Here is a 15,240-nt window from a genome sequence, read left to right on the forward strand (position 1 = left end):
ATATATATATATATATATATATATATATATATATATATATATATATATATAGGCTAACAAAAAACTGTACACAAAAAACTGTACACCAACCCACCAGTCTGACTCCATCATTAAATTTGTCGATGACACCACTGTGGTCAGACTCATCTCAGGAGGGGATGAGTCGGCCTACAGAGATGAGGTCCAAAAAATGTCTTCGGGGTGCTCGGTGAACAATCTCACACTGAACACAGAACCTGAAGAAATAATCCTGGACTTTTGCAAACACAGCATGGATCTGGCTCCACTCCTCATAAATGGAGTATGTGTAGACAGGGTCCAGTCCTTCAAATTCCTCGGGGTCCACGTCACGGATAAGCTCTGCTGGTCTACAAACACCACGGCAATAGTGAAGAAGGCCAGAAACGACTCTATTTCCTCAGGGTACACATCACAGTGTGGTGAACTGGAAGCACGGCAGCTGACAAAAAGTCCATGCGGCAAGTGATGAACCAGAAGATCACCAGCTGCTCTCTGCCCTCACTGGAAGACATTGCCAGCCCTGGTTATCTCAGCAGAACCAGGAACATCATCGGGGATCCATACCACCCTGGTCACAATCTGTTCCAGCTGCTGTCCTCCGGCAGACGTTATAGGTCCCACAAAGTACGGACAAATAGGCTTAAGGATTTTATTCCCACACCCATCAGGCCTCCTACTGGCTGACTGAAGGTAAGTGAAAGACAGTGAGCGGTAAGTCATCCGCTCGGGGGGTACTGCGATGTATCCATCACGGCAGAATGCCAAATCTGATTTATTTTCACTTATTTGGGTATTTTGCCAGGAAAATGCACCTTATGGAGAAGCACTACCAGTTTCGTCATACGCAGTTTCCGGGTATGATGACAATAAGGCTTTTGTCGAGTCAATGATGATGACAAAGCCTATGTCCGATTATTATTATTATTATTTTCTAGTGGATGCATAACGTAACCCCAGCCTCTACTGTAGACCGGTATAATGCGGTGCTGTAGACCAGTGTATATATGGAAAAAACATTAAAATGTTTCATTCATTGATGGTGCACCTTCTAATGCGGTGTGCCTTATAGTCGTGAAAATACAAAGAATATATTTCCAGTTGTTTCTATAACTCTTATTTTTTGCTGATAGTCTTACCAGCGTGTCCAGGGTTTGCCTGTGACCTTCTCCCGGTGGGATGTACCCGGAACACCTACCAATGAAGTCGTCCAGGGGGCATCCTGATCAGATCCCTGAGCCAACTCATCTGGCTCCTCTTGATCTGGAGAAATAGCGGCTCTACTTTGAACCCCTCCCGGATGACCAAACCTCTCACTTTATTTCAAAGGGAGAGTCCGAACATTTAAGCCACGTGTATCAAGGATCTCGTTCTTTTGGTCACGACCCACAGCTTGTGACATAGAGGAGGGAGGGATTGTAGATCGACTGGTAAATAGAGAGCCTTGCCTTTTGGCTCAGCTCCTTTTTCACCACGATGGACCGGTGTAGAGCATCACAGCAGATGCTGCACCTATCTGCTTATCGATATCCCGCTACATTTTTTTTCTCACTCTTGAACAAGATACTTAAACCCCTCCACCTTGGGAAGGACCTTATCCCTGATCTGGAGAGGGCATACCACTTTTTTCCGACTGAGGACCATGACCTCAGATTTGGAGGTGCTGATTCTCATCCCGTCCCCTTAACAGTTGTGAATCGTTTCAGCGAGAGTTGATGAGGCTAACAGATCCACAGCATTTTCAAAAAGATGGGATGCAATACTGAGTCCACTAGACCCCCCCAAAGCCACGGCTGCAGCTACATATTTCATATGATGATAGGTGTCGGTTCTAATCCACATACATTCAATAACTTTGGATCAGAGGAAGCACACAGAGTCGGTCGTGATGAGAATTTACCAGACTTCAGCGGAAGGAGGGGGTCATAGTAACCAGCGCTGGGAGATGTGTCCATCCCCCAGCCTGACAAGTTTGAATCCCTAGCTACCCCCAACAGATGAGCTAGTTTTATTAACAAAGAATCATGTGACCTAGGTACAAACTTTTGGTGGGAAGAGTTGAACAAAGAAATGGGCGTGTCATGGTATATGACACGCCCCTCACTCATAGGTGTCATGATGGAAATTTCCACTAGGCTCTGCAAAATTCTATCCTAGTAACCACAATAAATAAAAGTATAAATAATACATTTTATACTCCAAATTCCCCCTATAGTAACTTTGAAAGAATTATCATTAAATACATCATTTTATATCCCTCCTATCCAGGTTCTAGAATACAAATATCATCAGCAGCTACTTAACAAGCGGTATGGAAAACAATAAAGTCGATTGTCAAGGCAGAGGCGAAAAACTTGAGGTCATTTTAGGGTTATTTGAGAAAAATTCCTCTGCGGCCCTCTTTATGAGCGAACACAATTTTTAAGTCCAGACAAGTTCAATAACCCATAGCACTCGACATACCGAGACTCGTCACACTTTGAAAGAGTGGGACAATCTCAATTCTGATTTGCCATGCGTTGAAACTGTATGTCATAGTATAGAATCAAGTGGTTTGAATTGCACTGATTTTGATCTCTTCTAGACTCAGTGAATTCAGGATGTCAGGATACCACACATCTTTTACATAGTAGTTCTCCAGATTGTTCTTTTCATACCTCTTTATTCCCCTCTGTTATAGGAGTGTGTCACCATCTTGTTTTCGAACTTGAGTCCCTGTGGGCGCGCGTTCAGACACGCCCAGGCAGTCACTGACAGTGCAGTCACTGTGATGTGGGTGGCAACAGCTTTCACTGTGGCCTCTGTATAGAGGTGCAAAGTCTATGGAAGCTCAAGGCTAAGTGAGGGGTGCTCGTGGCAGGTGAGTAGACAGATGAGTTTTTCACAGACAAGGGTTTTGACACCGCCGGACTTCCAGTCTACTCGGTCACCTGTGTCTCGAACTACCTTGACCTGGGATTGGTCAATCCACTTCGACATTTCAGCGATCTGTGCTGCAGTGGAGGTTGGTGAGTTGGGCCACGAATGGGTCTTCCCATTGTGGAGAGAACCAGGACTTTTTATGACTCGGATTAGGATCCAATCCCCTGAATTCACCACCTCCTGCAAAGTAGACAAAAGGGGATCATGGCAGCTTACATGTTCTTTGGACAAGTTTCTCCAAACATGTTACCATCCATTCTGTGAGTAGATCTGCGTCGCCCTTAGTCTTTTGTCATGGTTCGCCTTCCCACAGAGGATTTTGAAATGGTCTTACATGAACATTTGTTTGCTCTACCAGTCCCACGCTCTTTTGGACGTTGTCCTCGTTTGGGCCTGAGGTTACTTTGCACACCATGTCTGCAACAAATCAAACAGTTCCTACAAAAAAAAATTTTAAAGTAGTTATTTAGACCTCTGGGACATGGAACACCCGCTGTACCATGTCTATCATCCCCCCTGTTGAGACATGGCTCAATTTTGAAATACATTTTTTGGTCGGCACGGTAGGCCTTTAGCTGTGTATACTGTGCAGTAAGTGCTTGCGCTGCTGCTTTTGCTGCTGTCGTCTTTAGCGCGTGCTCAACACCTGCATACAGCCACTTGGTTGGGCTTAATACTCCAAGGAACAAAAATCACAACAACCTTACTTATTCCATCACTTTGTTTGTGAAAATCTAAATGCCCTATCAGTCAGAAGTAGATACCAGCTGTTATTCTATTTTGATCTCTGCTTTCATGTTAAGATCAAAAACTATATTTGATTTTTCCTTTCCAAACAAATGTATACATTTATAATTCTGAAGAAAATTGAACCCACTAAAATGTAACCACCCCTTGTTTATCAGGGTTAGTATTTTTCTAGAATAATTGTCTTTTAGAGCAATTAAAACTCATTACTTATAAAAAGTGTACTAATCAATTCCCAATTAATTTAACAATGAGTACAACGTTGCATATTAAACTTTGTTGTTTGAAATTCAAAATATCCCAATCTAGTAGTCCTTTTTATCCAATTGTAACATTCCATTGTTTTTGGAGTTTGCCAATCATCTATAAAACTTTCTTAATCAATATTTTTCAATAGTCAGGCATAAAACTAAAATCTAGTTACATTTCTATCCATTGTAGTTTTTCTCTTCTCTCTAATTGTTTACTTTAAAAATTTGTAAGAAGGTTTAGTCTCAATTGAAACGCTTTCACTTTTTTTATGGAGACAATAAAACCAATATAAAAAGTTCCTTATGGTATATAGCGTTGCTCCTCGAGCTATAATTTTCCAATCAATATTGGATGCTTTCCATTACGTCTGATCTCGTCAATAAGTTTATCTTACCTGTCTCCTCAAACGTTTCAACTGAGAGAACCTTCTTATAGTGCAAAGGTGGATCCGGCTATTTTCATGTCTGCTGTTTGGTCAGCAACACTTGTACGGACGTTCTCATTTTGGGTTGCACGTGCGTCTTCTCCATGTTTCCTGTTGAGAAGCAGTCTCTTTCTGCCAATTCAACTTTAATGCATTTCTTTATAGTCTTTTCTTTTACGCAGATAGCCAGATTAGCCTAATCATCCAGTTCCAATCGTGTAGTGAATAATGGCGTTTGGTATGGTCTACTCAATAGGCTTTCCATATTTTGTTGTCCGGTTGACTTCGTAATGTACACGCAATGATTTCACAACGAAATATGGAACCTTTTGTCAATTCAGTCAATTATTTTGTTAACACAATTTGGATGCCATTATCACTTAAAATCTAAGGTACTTTGGAATTTAATATCATACACTGTCATTGTTTTTTTGTTTTTCTCAGTGCTCCCAAATTTCGCATAGCCGATTTGTTCCTCCGCGGGTCTGCAAAATTCTATCCTAGTAACTACACTAAATACAAGTATAAAGAATACATTTTATACTCCACAATAGGAACCAGTGACATAGGGCAGCCCTGGCGGAGTCCAACCCCCAATGGAAATGGATCAAACAGCTCCGCTCATCTATTTACCCGTGTGTCCAAGTCATGGAGCCGCAGGTCTGATGACACATGGACCAGCCTCTGAAACCGGTCATAAAGGGACCATATCTTTTGTAACGGGTTCCGGAACCTCATACTCCGAAGTACCCCTCACAAAATTGCCTTGGGGACACAGTCGAACACCTTCAAGTCCACAAAGCACATCATGACTGGTTGGGCAAGAATTCCTAGCGCCCAGGACTCTGCTGAGGGTGTAGAGCTGATAACTGTTCCACGACCAAGATGAAAAGGAGACTGTTTCTACATAATACGGGATTCGACCTCCCGGTGGTTCCTCCTCTCCAAGGCTGAGGAGTGTCATTCCCGGATAATTGGAACACACCCTCCGGTCCCCCTTTTTAAAATGGGGGACCACCACCCAATTCTGCCAATCCAGAGACACAGTCCCCTATGTCCGGGCAATGTCAGAGGCGTGTCCACCAAGACAGCCCCACAACATCCAGAGCCTTCAGAAACTCGGTCGGATCTCACCGAACCCTGGTGCCTTGCCACTGAGGAGCTTTTTAACAACCTCGGTGACTTCAACCCCAGAGATAAGAGAGCCTGCCCCAGAGTCCCCCGGCTCTGCTTCTTCATGGGAAGGCGTGTTGGTGGAAATGAGGTCTTCAAAGTATTCAGCCTACCGATTAACAACATCCCAAGTTAAGGTCAGAAGCACCTTATCCCTAGTATACACTATTTCTGAGACGTTGGATGGTGGAATAAAATTTGTTGAAGCCACGCAGAAGTCGTTCTCCATGGCCTCACTGAACTCCTCCAATGCCCCAGTTTTTGTCTCATGAGATGACCAGAGCCGCGTGCCACTTGGCCACCCGTTACCCATCAGCCTCCTACGGAGTCCCATAGGCCAAGAAGTCCCGATAGTACTACTTTTTCAGCCTGACAGCATCCCTCACCACCTGCGTCCACCAGCCCATTCTGGGATTGCCACCACGACAGGCACTGACCGACCTTGTGGCTGAAGCTCCGGTCCTCCGTCTCAGCCATAGAAGGTCTGATGACATGACCACAAAGTCGATCATCAAACTTAGGCCTAGGGTGTCCTGGTGCCAAGCTCACATATTGACACCCTTATGATTGAATATGGTGTTTATTACTATTATCAATCCACGACAAGTGCAGAAATCCAACAATAGAACACCACTCGGGTTCCGATCAGGTGGGCCGTTCTTCCCAATCACTCTCCTCCATGTCTCACTGTAATTGTGAGCATTGAAGTCCTTCAGTAGAACGAGGGACTCCCCGAAGAAGCGTTCTCCAGCACCCCCTCCAAAAAGGGTGGGTACTCTGAACTGCTGATTGGTGCATACACACAAACAACAATTAGGTCCCGTTCCCCCACCTGTAGACGTAGGGATACTACCCTCTCTTCCACTGGGGTAAACCACAACATACAGGAAACGAACCTTGGGACAACAATTATTCCCACACCCGCTCGGCGCCTCTCACCACGGACGACACCAGAGTGGGAGAGTATCTAACCGCCCTCGAGAGGAGTGGTACCGGAACCCAAGCTGCGTAGAGGTGAGCCTGACTTTGTCGAACCGGAATTTCTTAATCTCACGCACTAGCTCAGGCTCTTTACCAACCAGAGAGGTGACATTCCACGTCCCGAGAGCCAGTTTCTGCAGCCGGGAATCGGGACGCCAAAGATCTCTCTATTGGCTGCCGCCCAACTGACGCACCCATCCTCTTTGGCCCCTCTCACAAGTAGTGAGCCAATGTGAAGGGGAACTCATGTCGTCTCTTCAGGCTGTGCCAGTCAGGCCCAATGACAGTGTTACCCCATAATTAGGAAAGCCTGTGATGAAGTCGATCACAATTTGAGACAACTGGGAATCATGAGGGGTGATAGGTTCACCAATAGGCATTCCCAAATGCACGCACAAATAAAGAGACAGGACAATCTTTTGGGTTTTCTTGCAAGGAGAATCGAACCTTTCAGGTCTCTGCCCAGGTTTGTTCTGGCGTCACACGCTTCTTTTCCTTGTTTATTAAATTCAAGGACCCTAGTTAAAATGGACATCTCAAATTTCAGGCGAGGGGTGGGAAACAGAAGTGAGACGTCAAATAGTCAAAACAACTGAAGGTCATGTGCAGCCGAAGGTTCTTCTCCACATTCCAGCAGTTCAAGTGGTTTCGGCTTTCCTTCTGTTTAGTCTAATAAAGGAGCAAAGCATTTACTTCATTGCAAGTAGGCATTTTAGATGTAGTGAGCAAAGCATTTTCTTCATTGGAATTAAATATATAATAATGTAAAGCTAATAAGTCTAAATAGAGGATGGAGTAGCCCGGAACTCAGCTAAGTGGGAGATTTGTTGCGGGCGCACACATAGCAGGCAGACATGAAGGATACGGTATCCTCTCTTATTGTTGGCCACCAAAAGCCTTGGCACAACATCACCCGTCTTTGTGCAACTCCCTGGTGCAAGGTCAGGTGGGAGATTGGACCCATTCAGGCACCTTGAAATGCATTGTGGTCGGAACATAGAGCCCTTTCTGCATACCTTGTCTTGGATCCGGGTCAGAATCGTGGGCACACAGTATCTCGGCCTCCAGGCCAATTGTTGGGTCTGAAGTAACAGATCAACGTAATTACCAACCGTGCACAAAGGAAAAACGAGGCAGAGACTGTGTTATATTTTAAAGGCACCGGCCGGCGGAAGAGAGGTTGAGGCGCGAGGTTGTGTCTCGCGCTCGGCTTGGTGGTTCTCTCTTATCTTTTCAAGGTGAAGGATGCCTTTATTGAATTTCACCATGATGTCATGGAAAAGTACAGAAGTTGAGATTATAGGCTTCATGGAAAAATACAACAGTTGAACACTGATGCGAGTTGAGAAGATATTATAGACATCATGGAAGAGCATAAGATTAAAACAGAGATTATAGACAGGATGTTCTTTAGAAATGCACATTATATTAAGACTCCTGTTTTAAGTAACTTCAGACCAATCCTCATACTTGCCACAATACAGGTGGGCAATAAAATAGTCGAGGGCTCCTCCCCTTAGTCTGTGTGTTGATAAAGTACCAGTTTTCCCGTTCATGGAACCTGGGACAAAAGATATTGTGAAATTAAACCTTCTGAAGAACATGGTTGACCTGGACTGGCGAGGGTTCAGCTTCCGAGCTGACTTGAGATATTCGAGGTTCATGCGGTCTGTCAAAAGCACAAAAGTCTGATTCACCCTTTTCAGGTAGTTCCGCCATTGCTCTAAGGCTATCTTTACCACGAGCAGTTCCCAGTCCCCAATGGCGTAGTTGCGTTCTGGTGAAGACAGCCTACGGGAAAAGAAAGCGCAGGGGTGCAACTTTCCATCCATCTGTTTGCACTGGGAGGTAACAGCGTCGACCTCCACCTAAAGCTGCAAATTTGGGTTTGGGTGGATGAGGATGGGAGCAGAGGTAAAACGAGAATTCAGATCAACGAAAAATATTTCTGCTGCGTCCGACAAACCGAACGGGAGTTTTGTGGATGTGAGTGTTGTTTGGGGTGCGGCGACGCGGCTATAATCCCTGATAAAATGCCTATATTTGCGAACCTCAAAATGTTTTGTAACTCTTTCCTTCCCTTAAGCCTGGGCCACCGAGTGACGGCTACGGCTTTTGTCGGGTCCATCCGCACTTCCCCGTCGGCCACCAATTACCCCAGAAAGGTGGTCTACGGGAGATAAAACTCACATTTCTCAGCCTTGATGTATAGGCGGTTTTCCAGGAGGCATTGCAACACCTAGCGAACGTGCAGATTATGCTCTTCAAGACTACGCGAAAAAAAATCAAGATGTTCTCCAGATAAACGAATACAAACTGGTTAAGCATATCTCAGAGGACTTCATTTACAGGGACTGGAACACCGCCGGTGTATTGCAGAGGCCCAAAGATCAGGGCGGTCTTGCTTCGGAGGTGACCATGTGGGCTGACTGGAGACATTTAGTGGGGCAGGCTGGACTCCAGGCTGTCACCTTGGGCCCAGCCCAGTCGATCACCGGATTGTGCAGTTTCAACCAAAGGAGACCCATAATAATAGAAGTCTCCACACACACACACACAAATGTGTTCTGAAGGGCGCTGTCATTGAAGTTGCTTTTGACAGCTAGAATGTGGAACTCGACAGAATACTCTTCCAAGCTTTGGGCGCCTTGGCGGAGAGACCTCAAGCGCCCAGCAGCCTCCTGGCCGCGCACTGGGTGGTCGAACACCTTGTGTATCTCAGCGATGAAGTCAGAGCAGCAAACGTTCGAGCCCCATTCCTACACGATGCTAGCCCATGACAAGGCCGCGAAGGCAGTCGATGAGGTCGGTGATCTTGGTTCGATCCGTGCTGTAAGTGAGACATTGTTGTTCAAACACCAGTCTGCGCTGAACTAGAAATGGCTGACATGCACCACAGGCAGACGAATCGTCGGTGCCGGAGTTAGATTGTCAGTTGGCAAGCATGGGGTAGGCTGTGCAGTCTGTGTGGGGTAAAGTCGTGAACTGTGCCAGTAGCGAATGAAGTTTTTGGGTGATCTTTGATACCTCAGTAAGGGAGAAATGAATTGCCTGTGATTGGATGGCAGGCACAACCAGCCACTAGTCTGGTCCTGACAATGTTTTGGGGAAACAGGTGTTTTTGGAAATTCAATTATTTGTTAAACTTTTTCCCTTTCTTTATTTTGATTCACTCATTTAAACACTTTCCATGCCACTTATCCATTCAAAGGCCGCGGGGGATGTTGGCGGGGGCAGTTGCCCGGGGAAACCCTGAATTGGTTGCCAGCAGATCACAGTGTAATTTTATTTCATAATATTAAACAAATGATAAAGATATATTTAACAATGTATATACAGTTGATGGGTTCATCCATAATTATCAATAACTGCAGGCAGACATCTTATTCAATTATTGACATTTAATTAAATAGATTGGATCACGGATGAGGACCTAAGGGAAGATACATCCAGCCCCTTGTCTTCAAAAGTATCCTCTCGAACAGTAATTTGCGTACGGCTTTAAGGCCATGAATCAAAACAATTACAAGGTTCAAAAACAACATCTGTAACTATAATAACAATCAAGGTATTTTAACAATAACAGAACAGGAAACTAAAACCAACCCTCATTTGGATTAAAACAATCACGCCTTCATTTGACCTAACAATCATATAACAATTACCGAAGCCCGAAGTGTGTCATGAGTTATGCACACTATACGAGTGTTATGGAAGTGGCAGATATCCTGAGTCCTTGCTGCCTCTCGATCAACAGTCCTCAGAGCCCGACACTGGGTGAGATGTAGTATAAACAATCCTTGGATAAGAAGTCCACGTGAGAGTGTTTATGAGCTCGAGCCGAACAATAGGAAGAATGATTTAACAAAGAAATGAATCACTATACATATATGTATAATAGTAATACAGAATAAACCCAACAACAGCACTATCTAAAAAATAGAGATTTAAGTATGAATGTTTTTGGCAATTTAACGAAAACTTTTATTGAGCCCTTGTAGGGAATCGAAGACCATCTCAAGCCGTTCCTTGTTACTTTTTTGATTAAGATTTAGTAGTTTCAATCCCAAAACACACAAACTTAATAAAAAAGTGTGAAAAGCTTCAGTTTTGTAGATAGTTGCCAAATGTGTAATTCAACACACTTGCAAAACGTTCCCCTACCTCTAAGAATTTTCTTAGATTGGCTAAAAATAGTTCAGAATTGCCTCCTTGTTCTTCTGATTTTGACAGGATATTGTATCGTTTTATAATATTTTTTTGTCAGGAATAATGATACACATTTTTGATAATACTTGATACCTTTAAAATTGCAATTACACAACCCGAATATCGCAAATAAGGGAGCGATGATGCAATGTGAACGCCAGTTATAATCAGACATAGACTTTGTCATCATCATTGAGTCGACAAAAGCCTAATTGTCATCATACCCATATATATGATGAAATTGGCAGTGCTTCTCCACAAAGTGCGGTTCCCCGCGCAAAGGCCCAAATAAGTGATAATTTAAGACTTGCTGGCACTCTGCCGTGATGGATACATTGCATCACCCCCAGAGCGCAATTTTTAAAGGCAATTTTTTGTTTCATGCGAGTAGATTAATTTGTTTAATTTACATTTCAAAAATTAGAAGCTGTTCTTTAACAAATGTGATTGCACTGTATTTTAAATATTTGAATGTTCAGATATTAAGATGTGATAGACAGTTTTTGCATGATTTCAATTAAGAAAATAAGATGCTTTTTTAGATATTTGAGTTTCATTTTGCGTTTCATTTATTTGATACCGTGGCCGGTCTACTTACCAAAGGACTACTTTTTTTTCATATTCCCATCCCCTCGCCTCAATGTCTTGCCAAAGATGTATCAGCTTGTCTCCAGGATGCTCCATTAAAGCAATTTTTTTTTTTCGGATGTCCACAATCAAAACCAAGCACGATCACATCGTTTTCAAAGAATCAGAATTGTGTGAAAAAGATTCTGTATTTATTGCAAAGTTTAAAATGGCTACACAGAAAAGAAATAATCATGATATACACTGTTAATATATAATATATATAATATAATATATAATATTAACAATAAGGAAATCTTTGATATCACATAACATTACAACACAACCAGAACCAGTGGAAGTAGAGAATGTTATGCAATCTTTGGTAAGATTGCAACATGCAAGTGTGATCATTTTTGAAGTATGGAAATAATTTACATTTGGATGGAAAAATAATTTCGCAATACATTGCCAATGTATTGGGTCAGAACTAGGTAATGGAAAAATCTCAAAATCCGGTGAATCAGACTCGATCTCAGGTACAAAAATATGCAATTGACAACCATATTTGTCTATTATATATTGCATAGCTTTAATTGAGCAGTAACAAGTAGTTGAGTTTTTCAGCTAATCTAAGAGAAATGCTGAAACCCTTTCGGGTCCATTGTTACAACTCCCCCTGGGGTATGATATACCAGGGAGTCGCAACTATCACAGCAGACAGGTTCGGTCAAAGATGAGTTCGGACAAACACTGCAAGTAGCCTTAGTTGTATTTTATTTACAATAAAGTCATTAAACAGCCTATGGGATAACATAGGGAAAGCACGAAATATTAAAGTGGCACCCTCAAATAAACACGGTAAAACCCCTTCCCAGACAGGTGTCCAAATGAACACCCACAAAATACAGGAAATAAGACCGAAGGATGCCACTGTTAAACTGATGTAATATAATCTAGACAGGGGAATAACTGTGTCTAAATGCACAAACTATATGTATACCCCGGGGTGTCTAAACTTATCTCAAGTCCCCCTATGCAACCCAAAAATCATTAACAACACATACAAAATATAACAGGGAGTAACGTACTCACAAGCCTGCAACTCAGCAAGGCATCAAGGGCAAGCTGACAAATGAAAAGGGTTTAAATAAGGGCCAGAAGTGAATCTTGATTGAAGGAGGGATGATTGGGGAATTAATTACAGCTGTGTTGGCCTGGGCAGGGCTTTGTCACAGGGGTGGAGCCACAGCTGCAGGTACCTGTAAAGAAAAGAAAGCACACACCTCCTACATAGTGTGTGTCCAGGCTGCCAGCCGTAACACCTTCCCCCTCAAGAGTCAACCTGTTGACGAAATCGAACCACCAACCTGCCTTAATCAATCAATACACTCCTGTTAAAGCTCTCCTAAACCCGAGACAGGGGGTCATCCATAATTTCTTCTGCGCCGGCTTCCATTTTTGCGCGGATATCTTCTTCTGCGCCGACTTCCATTTCTGCGCCAACTTCTGTGCGGGCGTGCTTTAATGCGCCCTCTTTTACGCTTATTTCCACTTCTGCACCATCGTCCTCTTCTGCGCCAGCGTGCTTTACTGCGCCCCTTTTGCGGCGGCCAGTGACGAGACAAGGAAGTGGTCGGTCCGGCGGGCATCCGCGCCGGCCGGTGACAAGGCGTAGCCGGTCTGGCGGGTGTCCGCGCCGGCCGATGATGAGCCGTGGCCGATCTCGCGGGCGTCCGCGCTGGTCCTTTAAGTCGTGGCCAAGCCCCCTTCCTTTAGGAGACACTAGAATTTTAGAACGGTCAGGCACCTTACCCTGGTTGCTCGGAGGGTCGCCAACTCCCTCGTCTAGGGGCGCCGGAGCATTGCTACCGCTTCTGGGCAGGCAGGCGCTGGCCAGAACGGTGCTTGGAAGAATTGTGCCTGGAAGGCTGGCCGGCACCGGAAGCCTGGTTAGTGGCTTCGGCACGGGTGCGACTGGCGGCCCCAGTGGCGACGGGAGTACTTTGCCTGGCCTCGGCACCGGAACTTGGGGTGCTTTCTGCAGGCGGATCTCCGCGCCGGACATTTTCTTCTTGCCTTGTGCTATTTTTTTTCTTTCTTCTTCCAATGCCTTTTCCTTTTCAAGCCACTCTTGCTCCAATTTTTCCCTTTCTAAATTTCCTGCTCCAAAATATTTTCTCTTTCAATCAGTTATTTTTCTTTTCGCTCTGCTTCCAAGGCCTTTTCTCTTTCTAGTTTTTCTGGCTCTATGGCCTTTTCTTTTTCTTGCCGCTTAAGTTTCAAAACTCTTTCCTTCTCAAGCCATTCTTGCTCCATACGTGCTTTCTCCACACGCTCTAGCGCCAAAGTTTTTTTCTTCTCAGAGGCTAGAGCCGCAGCAGACTCCGAGGTGAAGTTACCAGCCCTATCAAACAACTCCGGTGGAAACACGGTGTCTGATGAATCTACTTGTTTTTTTCGAGCCTGCGCTCGAGTGACGCCACATACGGGGAATACATCCGGAAAACTATTGGAAAAAGCATCGGGATATGACATGACAGGCTGCTTTAGCACCTCCACCACAGGCACTACTCTGTCTCTCCCACTGATAATGTCGTTCCCCAAAATAATATCCACCCCTGCCACTGGCAAACTTGAGGTTACTCCTACTTTGTATGGACCTGTGATTATTGCACACTTTAAGTGGACCTGATGTAACGGGGCTGATAGATAACCGCAACCTACTCCCGTTACCAACATATTGGTTTCAGACTCACTAGAAAAAGGCAGGATACCAGACAACATCAGAGACTGGTTCGGGCCGGTGTCTCGTAATGTATGGACCGAGCGAACTTGTTGTAAATCCGAGGGGATAGAGACACACCCACTATACAAATAGGGCGTGTACCCCTTATCGACTACGTCCTTCGAGTCACATGATGATTTAACATCAGAGACTGTAGACGGCCAATTCAGTGTCTGAACAATTCCGCTCTCTTTCACATCCAAATCTTTCACCTGGTCCCATTCCTGATGGTTTTTCCAAGAAAAACAAATCATTCTAAGATGCCCAAGTCGATGGCAAAAACTACATCTACGCGTCTCGCGCTCCATGACAGAATTTTGACGCCACCAGGGTGTTACTGTCTAACCAGGAATTTTATCCTGGTTACCCGGATTTGAGCTTGGGAAGCCCCGGTTATCAGATCGAGTAGACCCAAACGAGCTTTTATGCATCAGCAAGTAGTTATCTGCCAGAACTGTGGCTTGTGACATAGTTTCAAACTCGCGCTCGTTTAAGTGGGTCACTATTCGTTCAGGCAAACAACTTTTCAATTCCTCAACTAGTAGTAACTTAGTAAGTGTTTCAAAAGTGGATGCTTTGCTTACTTCACACCAACGTTTAAAGAATACTTCTTTTTCACGGCCAAACTCAGCCACGGCCTGTCCAGGCTTTAATTTGTGGTTTCTGAACCTTTGGCGGTACGCTTCAGGCACCAGTTCATAAACGCGCAACACTGCTGCTTTTACCTTATCATATACCAGCCCGTCTTCTATCGACAGCGTACTCAAAGCTTCGAGGCCTTTCCCTGACAGTTAGCTTTGTAAGACTAGAGCCCAGCCTTCTTCTGGCCATTTATGGGACAGTGCTATCCGTTCAAACGCACTAAACCACGCGTCAACGTCCGTCTCACGGAACGGCGGTACAACCGGAAGGCTTTCACTAACATTAAACCCCCTACTCTCTACCCTATTGGAAATCTTTGAGAGTTCAACTTCCAGCCTTTTTATTTCAATCTCCTTCTCTATTTCTTTGAGGGCTAGTTGATGAGCATACTCCCTATCCTTCGCCTCACATTGCATACCTAACTTCTCTAGGGCAACATGGGAATCTTCCCCAACAGGTACAGTGCCATCTCCATCTAGTTTTCCTTTTAAACCAGCCCTGGGATTTCTAACTCGAG

The 15,240-nt window shown here is 44.3% G+C and overlaps 1 protein-coding gene across 2 annotated transcripts in view; it reads left to right on the plus strand.

The window, feature by feature from the left end:
• Window positions 1–15,240, plus strand: part of LOC144206651 (uncharacterized) — a 56,466-nt gene that overhangs the window by 36,327 nt on the left and 4,899 nt on the right. The window contains exon 8 of one of the 2 annotated variants that reach the window (XM_077731735.1): window positions 2,699–2,878. The exons of the other annotated variant lie outside the window; for it this stretch is intronic. Coding sequence (XP_077587861.1) covers window positions 2,699–2,729 — 31 coding nt within the window. The 3' untranslated portion in view covers window positions 2,730–2,878. The remainder of the gene's footprint in view (window positions 1–2,698; window positions 2,879–15,240) is intronic. 2 annotated transcript variants of the gene reach the window in all.

The sequence above is a fragment of the Stigmatopora nigra genome, chromosome 1 (assembly GCF_051989575.1).
Source record: "Stigmatopora nigra isolate UIUO_SnigA chromosome 1, RoL_Snig_1.1, whole genome shotgun sequence".
In the NCBI taxonomy this organism is placed as follows: domain Eukaryota; kingdom Metazoa; phylum Chordata; class Actinopteri; order Syngnathiformes; family Syngnathidae; genus Stigmatopora; species Stigmatopora nigra.